At 42.5% G+C, this 18,169-nt stretch overlaps 1 protein-coding gene across 2 annotated transcripts in view; it reads left to right on the forward strand.

Annotated features, from left to right (window-relative positions):
- The window catches only part of FAT1 (FAT atypical cadherin 1), a 141,608-nt gene extending 124,211 nt beyond the window's left edge, over window positions 1-17,397 (forward strand). For both annotated transcript variants that reach the window (XM_026456055.1, XM_026456054.2), the window contains exons 18-27: window positions 94-291; window positions 688-1,489; window positions 1,636-1,767; window positions 3,220-3,377; window positions 4,282-4,744; window positions 6,503-6,656; window positions 6,826-6,936; window positions 7,447-8,078; window positions 9,078-9,215; window positions 15,959-17,397. In XM_026456055.1, the coding sequence (XP_026311840.1) occupies window positions 94-291; window positions 688-1,489; window positions 1,636-1,767; window positions 3,220-3,377; window positions 4,282-4,744; window positions 6,503-6,656; window positions 6,826-6,936; window positions 7,447-8,078; window positions 9,078-9,215; window positions 15,959-16,587 (3,417 nt within the window). In that variant the 3' untranslated portion in view covers window positions 16,588-17,397. The remainder of the gene's footprint in view (window positions 1-93; window positions 292-687; window positions 1,490-1,635; window positions 1,768-3,219; window positions 3,378-4,281; window positions 4,745-6,502; window positions 6,657-6,825; window positions 6,937-7,446; window positions 8,079-9,077; window positions 9,216-15,958) is intronic.
- Window positions 17,398-18,169: the final 772 nt, after the last annotated feature.

Below are 18,169 nucleotides of genomic sequence, written 5' to 3' on the forward strand. Positions count from 1 at the left end.
GTTTTGTATGCATTTTATATTACAGAAACTCATGTGTCCGTCCCAGATAGATTTGGCTGTGTTTCAGGATCTTGTATTTCGAATCTTGTGCAGGAAAATAAGCCAGTGGGCTTCAGCGTACTGCAGCTGGTCGTAACAGATGAGGATTCTTCCCATAACGGTCCACCCTTCTTCTTTGCTATTGTAACTGGAAATGATGATAAGGCGTTTGAAATTAACCAGCAAGGAGTCCTCCTGACTTCATCTGCCATCAAGAGGAAGGAGAAAGATCATTACTTACTGCAGGTTAAGGTATGAATGGCTTTCTTTATGGTTTGGTTGTGGATTCATAGAGAACAGCTGCTTGGCATGGTTACCCTCTTCTATTTGAACAGCTTACATTTCATAGAAAGACAAACATTCATAGAATTGCTGTCCTTGTTTTTTGCCATACCTTCCATTTTTATCCCACTGCACTTTAAAGGAGCTCATTGTTTATTTTTTCATAGTCATTGACAGAGCTAGGTTTTAGTGTGAATTAGTGAAGTGCTATAAATAAATTTATCCTTTTCCTTGATACGTTTCTTGTGTGGAGAAATGGATATCTACCAGTTAGTAATTTTTTGGGAACTTGAGTAATATAAATTTTTTTATTAAGTTATCAACAGTGCCATAGACGAAGGTGGTTTTGTTTTTCTTTTCTTGTAGGTGGCAGATAATGGAAAACCTCAGTTGTCATCTCTGACATACATTGACATTAGGGTCATTGAGGAGAGCATCTATCCCCCTGCGATTTTGCCCCTAGAGATTTTCATCACCACTTCCGGAGAAGAATACTCAGGTGGCGTCATTGGGAAGATCCACGCCACAGACCAGGACGTGTATGATACTCTGACCTACAGTCTTGATCCCCAGATGGACGACCTGTTCTCTGTCTCCAGCACAGGGGGCAAGCTGATAGCACACAGAAAGCTAGACATAGGGCAGTACCTTCTCAATGTCAGTGTAACGGATGGGAAGTTCACGACGGTGGCTGACATCACAGTGCATGTCAGACAAGTCACACAGGAGATGCTGAACCACACCATCGCTATCTGCTTTGCCAATCTCACTCCGGAAGAATTTGTTGGTGACTACTGGCGCAACTTCCAGCGAGCTTTACGGAACATCCTGGGTGTGAGGAGGAATGACATACACATTGTTAGTTTGCAGCCCTCTGAACCTCACCCACATCTGGATGTCTTACTTTTTGTAGAGAAGTCAGGTAGTGCTCAGATTTCAACAAAACAACTTCTGCACAAGATTAATTCTTCCGTGACTGATATTGAGGACATCATTGGAGTTCGGATACTAGATGTATTCCAGAAACTCTGCGCAGGACTGGACTGCCCCTGGAAGTTCTGCGATGAAAAGGTGTCTGTGGATGAAAGTGTGATGTCAACACACAGCACAGCCAGACTGAGTTTTGTGACTCCCCGCCACCACAGGGCAGCGGTGTGTCTCTGCAAAGGTAGCGCCCATGAGTGTATGAAAGTCGGGGTCACAGATTGTTTCAGACGGCCTTGGAAGCCTTTGATGGTTACACATGCAAGGCCATGTTCTTGAAATGTCTGTTAATTATCGTTTCCCTTCCTCCCCTCTTATGTTTGAATGAAGAGGGAAGATGCCCACCTGTCCACCATGGCTGTGAAGACCATCCGTGCCCTGAGGGGTCCGAGTGTGTGTCTGACCCCCGGGAGGAGAAGCACGCCTGTGTCTGTCCCGGCAGCAGGTTTGCTCAGTGCCCAGGTGAGAGTTGAGTGGTTGGGCATACTTTTCTTTTTAAAAATCAGTTTCATTGTTTCTTAGAATTTTCTTCTTTATTGGACTCTAAAAATACTGCAAAGTATGTTTATTGTAACAAGACGGATGTGGTGATGAATGAAGAATGACAGTAGTCAGTTTTGCTTCCTCTTATTACAGCACAGCCCTTGGTTCTTACTTGGTGTTCCTCCTCCTGGGTCTTCAGTGATTATGTAAACATATAGAGCTAACAGCGCAGCGCCATATGTAGCAGTTTGATTTTCCTAGAAACTCAAGGGTGATCATGTCTCACGCAGTTCTCTCTTGCCTTTTCCCTCCGCTTAGCAGTATGGTAACGAGCAGCTTTCATGTTGTCCCGAGCCAGTACCTATACACCTGATTCTTTTGGATAGCTGGATAATGTTTTCTAGCGTACCTGTACTTATTCAACATGGTTCTTATGTCTAAAGATTCAAGTTGTTCTGTTTCTTTCAGATAAAGAGATTACATGTATCTTTACATACTGATGTGTTCATTTCTATACAGTGTATATGTTATAAAACTAGAACTTGCTACGTCAAAGATCAGTGACATTTTAAATTTTTTGATATCACTATGTTAGTTTTCCAGAAAGTCGGATTAATTTTTATTTCTTCCAGTTATGTACGAAGGTTTCACTGTCCATTCTCTTGACATCATTGAACATGTTTTGTTATAAAATGAATTCCCCACCATCTATTTGACGGGTGTGAAATGATATCTAATTATTATTTTAATTTGCATTTCTCTGGCTACTTTAAAAGTTTTCATCTCATTTGTTCATTTCCTATCAGTATTGCCTCTGCTGTGGCCTACCTGTTCATGTTGTTTGATGGTCTGGGTTATTTGTTTCTTAGTATCAACGTGTAGAGTTATTTGTGTATTAGGAGTATTAACATTCACAATGTTGCAGTTTCCTCTGTCTTTTTATCGTTTATATTTATATTTTTTGATTTGTTAAGTATGTCTCGTCATTTTGAAATTTATTGTCATTTAGTCAGTTCTACCTAATTTTATGTAACAGTTGCCATCTCTGGAGATTGATGACATTTTCTTCTTCTTTGGGGAATGGGGATTGTTTGATTTTGCTTGAAAAGGTTTCTTAAATCACCTTGAGGCCATATATAACTATTTTCTGGTATTTTCTTATAATTTTATACTGAATGTTTTTATATTTAATCTTTTATTAGAATTCATTTCTGTGTGATGCAGTAGTCAAATTTATTCTTTCCAAATGGAGAGCCAGTCATGCTATGCTTTTGATTTAGCAAATAGACATTTTCCCACAGAATTGGATATTAAAATGTTATAATCGTAAATAAAACCCCAAATCAGTCTTAAGGGGTGCAGGGGAGTCATACTTTAAAGAATATGCTTCAACTTGGTTCTGGTTTATTTTTTCCTCTTTGCAATTCACAGGGAGTTCATCTATGACATTGACTGGAAACAGCTATGTGAAATACCGTCTGATGGAAAATGAAAACAAATTAGAGATGAAATTGACCATGAGGCTCAGAACGTATTCCATGCATGCGGTTGTCATGTACGCGCGAGGAACCGACTATAGCATCTTGGAGGTATGTTTCTCCAGTGTTGCATCCAGTGGAAGACTTTCAAACCATACATTTCATTTTATGTTCAGATTGTTAATTTGCACAGATAATAAAGTAAGTGAAATGGTTGAATTCCACGTTTAAACAGTTCATTGATGCCTGTCCAAGTTGTAGACTATGTGGGATGAAGAGCTGTTTTTGCTCTGCCGTGACATAGAGATTTAGGTCCATGTGACAGTTAACATTCAAACTCTAGGCGATACTACATTTTAATGGTGGTGGCTCACGCCTGTAATCCCAGCACTTTGGGAGGCTGAGATGGGTGGATCACTTGAGGTCAGGAGTTTGAGACCAGCCTGGCCAACGTGGCGAAACCCGCTGTCTGCTAAAAATACAAAAAATTAGCCACATGTGGTGGCAGATGCCTGTAATTCCAGCTACTCGGGAGGCCGAGGCACAAGAATCACTTGAACAGGGGAGACAGAGGTTGCAGTGAGTTGAGGTCACACCACTGCACTCCAGCCTGGGCAACGAGAGCGAAACTCTGCCTCAAAAAAAAAAAAAAAGTTACAGTTTATAGAGACATCCCACATGTGCTTCCAGTGATACGTATCTTGCCCACCTTTTCTAAAAGCATAATTCAGTTTTGACTTTCGCCATTACCTAACGCTGTAATGCTGTATGTGTTCAGTTAATAGTTAATGATTTGCTTCCGTGATGCTCTGTGGATGTGCATTATGACTTGATATTCCAAGACGCATTTTAATGATTTGTACAGTGGACAAATGAGTCTGTGCTCTGTAGTACTTAAGTGCAAGGCCTTATCCTTCCACCCTCACTCCCAGTCCGTCTTCTGCAGATCTGTGATGAAGTACTCTCGTAGAAGGGTCTATGAGCGTCATGTGAACATTCGTTGTTCTTATCCTAGATTCATAATGGAAGGCTGCAGTACAAGTTTGACTGTGGAAGCGGCCCTGGCATTGTCTCTGTGCAGAGCATTCAGGTCAATGACGGGCAGTGGCACGCAGTGTCCTTGGAAGTGAATGGAAACTATGCTCGCTTGGTTCTAGACCAAGTTCACACTGCATCGGGCACAGCCCCAGGGACTCTGAAAACCTTGAACCTGGATAACTACGTGTTTTTTGGTGGCCACATCCGTCAGCAGGGAACACGGCATGGAAGAAGTCCTCAGGTTGCTAATGGTTTCAGGGGTTGCATGGATTCCATTTATTTGAATGGGCAGGAGCTGCCCTTAAACAGCAAACCCAGAAGCTATGCCCACATCGAGGAGTCGGTGGGTGTGTCTCCAGGGTGCTTCCTGCCGGCCACGGAAGACTGCGCCAGCAGCCCTTGCCAGAACGGAGGCATCTGCAGTCCGTCACCTGCTGGAGGTAGGCTCCGTAGTGTCACCATCTGTAAACAGTACACGTGGATGCATTTAAGGGGAAGCCCCCCAGGTATTGTTTTTATTTTTTTCTCTTTTGATTCAGATAATGTTGTCAGACGCTGCAGGCAGTGTTGGAATTGGGCAGCATCCCTCATACGGGAGCAGAGCTGGGTTTGGTGCTCTTCTGGGCCTGGGCTGCAGGTACTGCCCCCCGACTGCCGCACGCCTGCAGTGCTGTCCCAGCGCCCGAGCAGGAGGCACCCCAGTGACTCAGAAGCCTTCTTTAACTCCATAGTCGTCGACCCAGGGGAATTTAGAATTCGTGCTACTTATAGCCCTTCTTTGTTCTTTGTATCACCTTTTATCTAACGGCTCAGCGTAGAGGGTCTGCTAGATTCTTGCTGGCAATAATAGTTGGGAATATGATTTTCTAGAAGGCCCTGAATCCCTCCGGAAGTGTCGCCATATCTGTCTGTCTTGAAGCCCAGGCGTAGTGGGGTACTCTGGGTCTTCTGCACCCTGGACTCCTGCTAGGCCCACTTACCAATAATAGGGCATAGTTAGGAAAATGACAGTTGTCATGCCAAATAGAGTTTGGTATAATGAACAGAGCAAAAACAGTACTGGAATTAGGTGGGATTTCCAAAGCTTTGGTTTTCTCCTGTTCTCTCGGGAAGTGTATTTGCATGCCGTGTGCATAGAGTGGGCCAGGCCATCCCCACAGAAACACTCTGGTTTATACGGTGCTTATGTTAGTTACATGTCCAAACCAGGTTAGCAAGGAGGCTGTCCTCATTTTGTCACTTAGGGATGAGGCTGAGAGAGGTGTTTTCCTGACATATACTCCCGTGGTCCCGAAGCAGGAGTAAAGGAGCGTGGCAGCCATGCCCTGGCTCCTAAAGGCCCTGGCCTGGGGCACCACAGTTCTTCTTCCTGAGAAAAACCCACAGCCACGCCAGCTTTGGAGGGGCGGGGAAGCGCTGTGCTGCAGTGTGCCCCCAAGGCAGGCAGGTGGATGATCTGCCGCACCACCTGTCACAGACTTGACAAAGTGGAGTCGACATTCTTCCTACTGCTTTGAACAGATATGGTGATCTCCTTAAATCTTTACACGTTTGAGAGGCTGAGGCCGGAGGATCGCTTGAGACTAGGAGTGAGGCAGCCTGGGCAATACAGGGAGACCCCATCTCTACAGAAACTTAAAAAATTAGCCAGGCATGGTGGCATGCCTCTGTAGTCCCAGCTCCGCAGGAGGCTGAGCCTAGGAGTTTGAGGCTGCAGTGAGCTGAGATTGAGCCACTGCACTCCAGCCTGGGTAGCAGAGCAAGACCCTGTCTCAAAAAATAAAAATATTGAAAGGTAATTTATAGTCTTCGAAGTGCTTTTCACATTCATTATTTTCTCATTTAATCCTTCAATGCTTGTGAATTGCAAATAACTTGAGATTGAAGTGGTGCTGTCTATGTACATGGTCACTCAAGTAAAGAACTGTATTTTCCTCCTCTGTATGTTTGACCTAATGATCTTAATGCCAATGATGATGAACTAAAGCTCAGTTCTCTCTTCAATTCTGTGTGTTTCGGTTTACCAGCGGCTGAAGACTTGTCAATGTAGCCAACTTTTTTCCCAGAGAGAGTGAGAATTTGACAAGCTTTTACGGACCTCGGAGAACTAAATCTTAAAGATAAAAAGCAATATAATTAAGACCAGGTTTCTGAGTCATTGAGTGATAAGACTTTGTTGTTCCTTTTTGCCAATTTAGGTTATTTCTGCAAATGCAGCGCCTTATACATAGGGACCCACTGCGAGATAAGCGCCAATCCGTGTTCCTCCAACCCATGCCTCTACGGGGGCACATGTGTTGTCGACAGCGGAGGCTTTGTTTGCCAGTGTAGAGGGTTATATACTGGTCAGAGGTATGTGTATTTTTCTTAACTTCCATAATTAATTGTAGTATAAAATTCTTTTTAAACATATCATGGTGCATGTAAAAAGTCTCCACGTTGACTTGCTAATGTTTTCTGTTTTTCTGTATTTATTTGCAATCGGATCGTGAGGTTTACGTCTGTCTCTCCTACTCTTCAGGTGTCAGCTTAGTCCGTACTGCAAAGATGAACCCTGTAAGAACGGCGGAACATGCTTTGACAGTTTGGATGGTGCCGTTTGTCAGTGTGATTCAGGTTTTAGGGGAGAAAGGTAAATGGTTTCTTTCAAAATTTAGATTCATACCTTTTCATAGTGTCATATTGACCGGCAGATGCAACAGACCTTCAGTGATTTGAACTATGTTGTGTCAGATTTTGATAATCCTCGTACTGGCCCCTTATATAATTTATAATCTTTTCACTCTTTAAAATGAAATATCAAGCAGATGAATATAATATATATAATACTTGAAAAAACTAATGTTTAGACAATGGGGTTGATGTAGTAGTCTGTTGGATCCTAGGAAAATGGCCATTAATATTGGCTTGATACGTTTCCTTCCCAAATATACATCGAAAGCATGTGATCACATGATTGGTTTCTCCACAAAACGTCTTTTGTCGTGGTTGTCAATGTTGCATTGTTTAGTTGTTTCACGTCTGAGTTTGATCTTCACATAACTCAGCAAGGAGGGATTAGTCTTCAGTCTCTAAGGATTGAGCCTGGCATATGCTGGCGTATGCTACACACGTCTGTCCTCATTCCTCACGTTCTTGGCAGGTGTCAGAGTGATATTGACGAGTGCGCTGGAAACCCCTGCCGGCACGGGGCCCTCTGTGAGAACACACATGGCTCCTACCACTGCAACTGCAGCCACGAGTACAGAGGACGCCACTGCGAGGATGCTGCACCCAACCAGTACGTGTCCACGCCGTGGAACATTGGGCTGGCAGAAGGAATCGGAATCATTGTGTTTATAGCAGGGATATTTTTACTGGTGGTGGTGTTTGTTCTCTGCCGTAAGATGATTAGTCGGAAAAAGAAGCATCAGGCTGAACCTGAAGACAAGCACCTGGGACCCACTACGGCTTTCTTGCAGAGACCGTATTTTGATTCCAAGCTAAATAAGAACATTTACTCAGACGTACCACCCCAGGTGCCCGTCCGGCCTATTTCCTACACCCCGAGTATTCCAAGTGACTCAAGAAACAATCTCGACCGAAATTCCTTCGAAGGGTCTGCCATCCCAGAGCACCCCGAATTCAGCACTTTTAACCCCGAGTCTGTGCACGGGCACCGAAAAGCAGTGGCGGTCTGCAGTGTGGCGCCGAACCTGCCTCCCCCACCGCCTTCCAACTCCCCTTCCGACAGCGACTCCATACAGAAGCCTAGCTGGGACTTTGACTATGACAGTAAGAGCCGTTTTTTCATCTCACTAAAATGTCACTTGAGGCAAACAGTCAGGTTACAAGTTCTGTCCAGTCAAAACGTGTGTACTCTCTGTTAGAGACAAGTATGCACAGACTGAAATCCTTACGATGATTTGAAACTTCTCTGGATGTCCTGAGTGCTGGCTGAGCATTGTGGCTATGATGTTATTCTAATTAAGAAATTGAATCTAGTCATGTTTTAGTTAATATTCTGGAGAGGCTGTTTCATTTTATAATTGATAAAAGTTCTCATCTGTAGTTTTTGAGTTTATTAATATGTAAAAAAAAATAATCGGGAGCATTTTTAAGCTAGGGTTTTTTTCTTGTTTTTTTTTGAGATGGAGTCTCTGTTGCCCAGGCTGGAGTGCAGTGGCCGGATCTCAGCTCACTGCAAGCTCCGCCTCCTGGGTTTACGCCATTCTCCTGCCTCAGCCTCCCGAGCAGCTGGGACCACAGGCGCCGCCACCACGCCCAGCTAGTTTTTTTAGTAGAGACGGGGTTTCACCGTGTTAGCCAGGATGGTCTCGAACTCCTGACCTCGTGATCTGCCCGTCTCGGCCTCCCAAAGTGCTAGGATTACAGGCCTGAGCCAATGCTAGGATTTTTCAAAATATGACCTGGAGAAGTGGAAATATTTATATTAGTGACCTAACATATATTTGATGCTTTTTTTTTTTGAAGGCTGTACATATTATTTTAAAAGAAAATGTTAGCAGCCTTTGTTGTCTAATGATATCCATAGGCATGCTTACGGGCAGTTTCTGCTCTGAATAATCTCTGAGATGATGTGTAGGTCTTTCTGTGCGGGTGTTTTTTATGTCTTCGTTTGGGTTTGTAAGGTGTTTCTGTTTTTCTTTCAGTCATTCATTCATTCAGTAAATCTCAGGCCATCGTTGGGTAATGCACGGTGCGTCTCAGGATTCAGCGGTGAACACAACGGTCTTGGCCCATATACTTAATGTTTGTCATCCTTCCTTTTAGCTAAAGTGGTGGATCTCGATCCCTGTCTTTCCAAGAAGCCTCTAGAGGAAAAGCCTTCCCAGCCGTACAGTGCCCGGGAAAGCCTGTCTGAAGTGCAGTCCCTGAGCTCCTTCCAGTCCGAGTCGTGCGATGACAATGGTGAGGCAGCAGTGTGCTGAAACACTGTGTTTTGCTTGCTTGTTGTGTTACTGTGTTCTCTCACAGTGTAGACGCACTAGCTACCCTTAAGAGCCTCACTGTGTTTTCATTTTTCTTGGACCACTTTTAAACAATACCGTACATACTTGCATGAATGTCTGCTGGGGAAAATCGCTAAACTGTTCTTGATGAATAGGTGTTTGAACTTGTCAGTAACAGAGAAGAACATGTTTGTTGAAGGATCTGATGGATTAATCTTGTATTGGCTTTTTCTCACAACAGTAAATATTACCCCAGTTTTGTGGGTTTTTCAGAAATCCTCCTCAGAATTTTCTTAACCATGCAGCACACACACACACACACACACACACACACACACCCCCTCTAAGAAGAGATGTGATAGTCTGAAATGTTTGATTTCCGTAGCACCTTTGGTATTACAAGGTTTTGTTTGTCTCCTCCCCAACCCCACTGCGGCCCCAGCTCCCATTTGGATCAGAGCGTACTGACAGCACAGTTTCAGAGATGGCTAGTAAGTCTGATTATATTTCTAATGAAGAAAGTTTGACAGTGGGATCTCTGCCACCAGTTATGTTGATCTGATTTCCCCAGGGTAAATCGCATTGATAACTAGCTTTGCCAGATTAACATATACCAGTAGAGAAAATTGTCAGTATTCAAATAGTAACACAATGTAGTTTTTAGTGGAATTTTCAAATCTCAGAATTAGTAAGTTTAATGATAATTTTTAATTGTATAATCGTGTAATATGTTTAATATGTTATTAAACATATTGATATGTATATTATACATTTCAAATATTTTATTGGTGGAAAAAGGTAACCCACTAATAACTATTCAGTCAAGAGTAATATAGTCCATAATACATCGTATACATAGTCCATAAATCCATATAGTTCATTATCTATTGAGGAGTCGTTTTTGAAACAACTAAAGATAGCTGTAAGTATGTGCTATCATTTCTGATTTCAAGTGTCTGTGTGTGTGTATATATATATATATATAGTATCAAAATATACCTGTGTTTATTAGGAATAGAGTGTATGGACATAGCTTTGCATGTTAAACCAACAATATAGAATTATGTCTTTTATCAGTTTTAATTCTAAGAAGTTCCTGTTTCCAGTTTATGTAATAATTTATATCTTGGCCCGCCCCTAAATGCTCTTTATAAATATATTTCAGAATTTTATCAGCATTGTCTTTCTAGTTCTTGTTGTTGAAACATCAGTCTTCTCAATAACAGTCCCAAGTGGCCGGGCGCGGTGGCTTCCGCCTGTAATCCCAGCACTTTGGGAGGCCGAGGCAGGCGGATCATGAGGTCAGGAGACCCAGAGCATCCTGGCTAACGTGGTGAAACCCCGTCTTTACTAAAAATACAAAAAAATTAGCCAGGCGTGGTGGCAGGCGCCTGTAGTCCCAGCTACTTGGGAGGCTGAGGCAGGACAATGGCGGGAACCCGGGAGGTGGAGCTTGCAGTGAGCCGAGATCACGCCACTGCACTCCAGCCTGGGCAACAGAGCGAGACTCCGTCTCAAAAAAAACCAAACAAACAAAAAGTCCCAAGTGCTTTTAATAAGTTATGGTCAAATTAATTAGGAAAGCTAGCTTCCAGGTAACACAATGCAGAGAAAAAACATATATACAGGAGTATTTTTATTTTACTCATTACCGTCATGTAATTATCAGTTGTAAGCTGAAAGTCTGCTGAGAGTCTGTTCCTGCATCGTATTCTCAGTTTTCCGGGGCCATTGTTACCGATTACCACAGGCTTTGTGGCCTAAAACAACGTAGACTTGTCTTGCTGTCGTTCCGTAGCTTAGAAGTCCAACCCCTGTGTCTCACAGGGCTAAAGTCATGCGATCAGTAGGGCTGCATTACCTTCCGCAGCTCTAGGGAAGAACCTGTTGTCCTTCCTGGCCTGGTGTTTAGAGGCTGCCCACATGCTTTGGCTCTTGGTCTCTTCCATCTCTCAGAGACAGCAGCACAGCGTTCCACTGACCACCCTTCTGTCAGCAGAGCTCCCCCAGCCGTAACTGGGCCAGTCTCTGTGCTGAAAAATGACCCTTATGATTCCATTGGGCCCACCCAGATAATCCAGGGAAATCCCTCATCTCAATTTCCTTACCTGCACCACATCAAGTCCCTTTTGCCAATGTATCGTGACATATTCACAGGCTCCCGGGATTAGGACGTGGACTGTTTGAGGGCCAGCCTTCTGCCTACTACATGCATACATATTTACCTTGGCATAGTTATTTTAAAACAATCTGATACACAAATAAAAAGGGAATTTACACAGGAAACAGGCAGAGTCTCCCCCTCTGCTGGTACGTTAGTTCACCAGCGATGCGTCCATCTGCAAACAGACACATTTGCCGGGAAAACAATCAGAACAGGGACAAAACCATTTTTGTTTTAGATTGCGTATGTTTCTCCTTCCATTTCGTTTTTCTGGAGACAATGTGTGAGTGATTACGCAGCCAGAAGAGTGGCGTACCACAGACTGTAGTCTTGGAATGTCGAGTCTTGCCTATAAGATGTTAAATTAAGCATCGTTTTGGCCTGACATGATCCATAATTGTAGTTGTGGAACAATTTAAAGCTAAAATGTTTTGTCTAAATTGCAATAAAATATGTTTGCATGATTCCTTTGATTAATAATGACAAATATATAGCTTGATTAGAAAAGTCTGAGACACACAGTTAACAGTGAGGAGGCCACGCATCATTACGTAGTCATGTTAAAGCACTCCTCAGTTTGAATTTGAGGTAGCAATGGTATAATATAAAATGCTGTTTCGTGCACTGTTTTCTAACCAACTGAAGATGTTCCTAATTGACTGCTTTTGTACCTTTCTGCAAGCTTCCGTAGTGACTGTCATGCACCTTGTCAATGCTGTGGTTGACACGGTGAGCTCAGAAGGTACAGTTCTAAGTGCTCGTGCGTGTGTCTGCGTCTTGCAGCAGCTGTGCGTGGCGCGTGGCTGCGTTGCCTACTGCAGTGGTAGGAAAACACAGTTTGTGGTTTTGAGGGGGTTGAGTCCTTTTATTTTATGCAGGTGTGTAGATAAGTAATATGGGTGCTTTGCAAAAAATGTATTGATGTATGTTATGTCTTTGTTGCTTTTGACCATTCATAGTGACTTACACAGACATCAGAAGTAACCATGAGATCTTGACAGCCTATCTGTAGGTGGTGCAATATAAAAAAAGTTCAGAAGTAATTTTACCTAAAATGTTTTGAAACAAAGATTCCTCTTCATATGAACAGGAATAAGACTTGAATAACATAAGGCTTTCCTAATTAACCTGTAACTGACTCTTCACTTCTGGATTTTCCCTGAGTATGGTCGAAGAAAAGGGTGTAGAGCATGGACAAAGCATATTAGTTTAGTGAAAATTATTTAATGTGAAGCTTTATCTGCTCAGAGTTGTAAGAAAGGACACTGACCACCTTCCCCAAATTATTTTAAATTAAAGTAGCCCTTTATTAGTGCACTGAAATTCATCACATGGGGAGGGCACAGGCTAGTCCTTTTCAAACTGTAATGTGACATCTGGAGGACTGTGAAAAGCCCAGTTGCTGCTTCTCAGCACCAGCATTTCTGATCCAGTAGGTCTGGGTTGGGACTTGAGAATTTGTATTTTTCACGAGTTCCCAGGTAGCTCTGATGGTACCGGCCTACAGATCCCACTTGAGAACTGCTTACATAGGCTGTCGAGTACACAGACGTCGTCGTCGTAGAGCTCGGGCATCCTTTATGCCCGGACATGACGCTGTCAGGAGGAGGGAGGCGGCAGGATAGCTTTGTGCCCCATTTGATATCGGGCGGAAGAGGCTAGATGCTCCAGTGTTCATCGTTACAGTTACTGATGACGCCTACGCTTCTTTTCCTAAGAAGTACCATGTTTTTACTTGGCGAATCAGAAACGTATCTGTATTTTGTCTAGTGAAGTTTTAGTTTTAAACTGATGACCTTCAGCGTTGTAAATATTACCGAAGTTGATAGAAGCAGAATTTCAGTAGTTCCTTCATTGCAATCTTCTTCATTGAAAAATATTTTTTGGCATATCCAAGAAGTGTACATTGAATTTAAAGTTGAAAGGTATTACTTTGAATTTAAATTTGAAAGCTATTACAAGTGCCTAAGTAACAAAAGTTGATCTTATTTTGTTTAAAGGAATTGCTGTGTTTGTTACTAGACTTAAAAATGATTCTGTGGATACATGTTACCTAAATGCTGGCTTATTCATTTTTTAGAGACACCGCAGTCTTTTAAAATTATTGAAATTTCCAGAAGTGAACTATCAAATATTTGTCCCAAATTATAACACTGTTGAATGCATAGAAAGCCTTGTTTGAAAAAATCACTGATGTGACCATTTTTCTACCGTGATGTCTACTTTTACAGTTATTGATCGTTTCTAACAGTGCTTACCCTGCATTATCCTGTTTAATCCTCATAACAACTCTAAGGGATTTTCACCCCATTTCAAAGAGAGAACCTGAAGGTTAGCCAGGGCCAGGGCAGGCGTCTCATGGCCCTAACTGATAGTGGGATTTACGTGCATTTGGTTACACTTACCGCTAGGCTTCTGTGTATAGATGCGGGGCGCTGGCAGAGCAAGTGTAATTACAGACATGGGGGGTAAGTGTAGCCGTGGTCTCTTTAGGGAATGGCTCACGGTGTAAATATTAAATCATATTCAAACTACATACAGTTTGGAGAGATCTTCAGCTTGTAGAACTGTCTTTAAGTATCTAAGTTTGCCAATGAATTCCTCTGAATTTAACTTCCTTTGAAGTTGCAATGTGCTATAAAGTGTGCATTGTGTAGCTGTAGATGTATTTGGATTATCACCTATGTAATCTGATCAGTTTATATTTTATTAGAGCCTGATTGTTTTATTGTAATTATTCCTAAGAAAATTATGTGTTTTCAGGCAGTGATTGTCAGAAACAAGGAAAAGAAAGTAATACTTGAGTTTTCTGGCCAAATCTCTGGTTCATCATTCCTTGGTCTTTTTCCTCCACTTCCATATTCCATTTTATTTGTGGTACATACATTTCTCAGCCATTTGGAATTGTCATAGATACTGGCGTAAGGACGTGTTGTATGGCTAATTGGTCCTTTGTAAGCAGTTTGCATTGTTCTGTGTACTTACCTTTATTGCCTTTTCAGCGGTCTGTTTTAATTACAAATGTTTTCTTTTTTTTTTCTACTCTGCCACCAAAAGAATCTTTGGCTGCTCCTGACCTCAGCAAACCAAGAGGTGACTTATGCATGCCAGTTATTCATTGATATTCACTAAAAACAATGGGTCAAGCCTTGCCCCAGTGCCGACTGACTACACTGGGTCGCCCAGTGTTTGTTTGCAGCAGTAACTGAGTACACGGCTGCATGTGTGTGCGCTTTGCATTCGAAGCACGGATTGCCTAACCTTCTCCCGCCTCTCCAAGGATTTTTTAAATCCTAAGGAGAAAAAAAAAAAAAAAACTATTCCAAAATTGGAAGTTTTTTTTTTTAAATAGTGATGCTTTATATAGTCTAAAAGGATCACAGTCCTGAAAGTAACACAGATTGATTGATACAGTGTATAGAGGCTGTGTTATAATCTTGCAATGCTTGTTACAATTGTATTTTGCTTGAATTGTGGGCATGCTTTGATACATATCTATATTTGTTGTCTAAGGGCTAATGAAAGATAGTAATTTTAATATTAAACTTGCTACATTATTATGAAGGCAGCTTCTTTTCTCAACTTCAGCATGTTAAAGATTACTTTTATTCCTTTAAAAAGTTGCATTGGCTGGGCCTGATGGCTCCCGCCTGTAATCCCAGCACTTTGGGAAGCTGAGTTGGCAAGATTGCTTGTGGCCTGGAGTTTAAGACCAGCCTGGGCAACATATAGTGAGACCCTGTCTCTACAAAAAATAGAAATGAAAGTTGTTTTTTTTTTGAGCCGGAGTCTGGCTCTGTCGCCCAGGCTGGAGTGCAGTGGCCGGATCTCAGCTCACTGCAAGCTCCACCTCCCGGGTTTACGCCATTCTCCTGCCTCAGCCTCCCAAGTAGCTGGGACTACAGGCGCCCGCCACCTCGCCCGGCTAGTTTTTTGTATTTTTTTTAGTAGAGACGGGGTTTCACCGTGTTAGCCAGGATGGTCTCGATCTCCTGACCTCGTGATCCGCCCGTCTCGGCCTCCCAAAGTGCTGGGATTACAGGCTTGAGCCACCGCGCCCGGCCAGAAAGTTTTTAAGTTGCATTGATCAGTATTTTTTTAATGAGTAGTAGTGCAGATCAAGTGACACTGGGTATTTCACTAATATCCTAAGACTGAATCAATACTTTTCTTCCTATAGAGCAATGGGTTCTACATTACAGAAGAACAGTTAAAAGGATGGTTAGAATCATTTGTGGAAAAATGTATATAATTTAGATGCTAGCATCCCATTTCTCTTAGGACTCCTTTTGTTTCCGTGAATGTTAAGTTGTGTACATAAAACTGTAAGTCCACATTTTAGAAATCGAGCCTAGTTCATAGGGGTCTTTAAACTGGAGTGGTTGGGGGATGTCTTCAAAGCAAAGACGAGGACTTTCCACTGGTGAACTTTGAATGAAGGCAGAAATGCAGTTGTGTCTTTGATACACTGAGCTCTCCTTCCATGGCACAAAAGCTTAGGAGAAAACACACTGACATCTCATTTCTTTTCTACCAAGGGTATCACTGGGATACATCAGATTGGATGCCAAGCGTTCCTCTGCCGGACATACAAGAGTTCCCCAACTATGAGGTGATTGATGAGCAGACACCCCTGTACTCGGCAGATCCAAACGCCATCGATACGGACTATTACCCTGGAGGCTACGACATCGAAAGTGATTTTCCTCCACCCCCAGAGGACTTCCCCGCCGCCGACGAGCTACCACCATTACCGCCCGAATTCGGGGATCAGTTTGAGTCCATCCACCCTCCTAGAGACATGCCTGCCGCGGGCAGCTTGGGTTCTTCATCAAGAAACCGGCAGAGGTTCACCTTGAATCAGTATTTGCCCAGTTTTTATCCCCTCGATATGTGTGAACCTCAAACAAAAGGCACTGGTGAGAATAGTACTTGTAGAGAATCCCATGCCCCTTACCCGCCAGGGTATCACAGACACGTGGAGGCGCCCGCTGTGGAGAGCGTGCCCATGTCTGTGTACGCCTCCACGGCCTCCTGCTCCGACGTGTCGGCCTGCTGCGAAGTGGGGTCCGAGGTGATGATGAGTGACTATGAGAGCGGGGACGACGGCCACTTTGAAGAGGTGACGATCCCGCCCCTGGATTCCCAGCAGCACACGGAAGTCTGACTCGCAGCTCCCCCCGAAGTGCCTGACTTGAGTGAACTAGAGATGACATGAGTGTCCGGTTGTTCTTGCAGCAGTGCTTCCAGGCTTGCTTTGGTGACCTGAATGGGCAGGGCTGCGCTGGGTCCTGCGCCTCTGGACGTGCCAGCCATTTCCAGTGTCCCGACTACTGTCATCGTGAGGTTTCCATCGGTTGTGCCATTTCCCAGCATCTTCTGGGATTTACATCTGTCTGTGTTAAAATAATGAAACGAAAATCAGTCCTGTCCTCTGTCGTCAGCATGATTCATGTATTTATATAGATTTGATTATTTTAATTTTCCTGTCTCTCTTTTTTTGTAAATTTTATGTACAGATTTGATTTTTCATAGTTTTAACTAGATTTCCTAGATATTTTGTGCATTTGTTTCAACTGAATTTTGGTGGTGTTAGTGCCATTATCTAGCACCCTGATTTGTTTTTTTTTTTTTTTTTTTTTTACTATAACCAGGGTTTCACTCTGTCTTTTCCCTTTTCCCACTGAAGTATGACATTTTGTTAGTACATTTCAGTGCATTTCTAGCTGTACATAGGATGAGGGAGAGAGATGATACATGAACATGTCTTACATGGGTTGCTGTATTTAGAATTATAAACATTTTTCATTATTGGAAAGCGTAACGGGGACCTTCTGCATACCTGTTTAGAGCCAAAACCACCATGACACAGTTTTTATAGTGTCTGTATATTTGTGATGCAATGGTCTTGTAAAGGTTTTTAATGAAAACTACCATTAGCCAGTCTTTCTTACTGACAATAAATTATTAATAAAATCCATGAGCTTTACTGCCTCTTTTTCCTTCCCATTGATACTCCTGTTCAGGATTCCGTGGCTGAGTTGAGAGAGAAGAATGGATGAATGGAAGGTTGGATATTGATGTGTTTGCTTTTGGTGGACGAGGCGTAAAGGTGAACATCCTCTCTACCCTGACCAAAAGCCAGGCTGTCCACGTGGAGCTAGCCACCAGGTGGCGGTATATAGCTACTTGATACGGCTCAGAACTATAGCCACAAAAGTAAAAAGCGTAACTTTTTATTATTTTTAAACAAAACCAAGAAAATTTTATACATTTTTAATTAGTATGAATTTATTGGTTGTAATTTTAATGCTTACATGCTTTTCACCTTTGACAATGTTTTGTATCACAGTCTCTGTGAAGCATGCCTTTCTGTTGTCAACTTACACAGTACTGTATGATTTAATGTGAGATCCAGAAGCTATTTTTTTGTATATTTTTATACAGTCAAAATCTATCCCTACTTCCAACATATTTCTTGAGTACTCACTGTGTGCCACTGTGATATGAATGACAAAGAATTAAGCTTTCTTAGAACTTTGGAGAAACACGTTTTCCCTTTAAGTAAATGCCTTTATTTTTATCCAGTAATGTAAATGCATAGTTTAAACAAAGAGAGCTAAAATATATATAATAAAACAGCAGTCCCATGCAACCTGCTGTACCCACTTACAACTCCTTAAACTATTTTTCTCATTCTTCCTTTCATATTTTCAAATGTGTATATTATTCTTTCTTGAGTCACTAAA

This window comes from Piliocolobus tephrosceles, chromosome 3 (assembly GCF_002776525.5).
Source record: "Piliocolobus tephrosceles isolate RC106 chromosome 3, ASM277652v3, whole genome shotgun sequence".
In the NCBI taxonomy this organism is placed as follows: Eukaryota; Metazoa; Chordata; class Mammalia; order Primates; family Cercopithecidae; genus Piliocolobus; species Piliocolobus tephrosceles.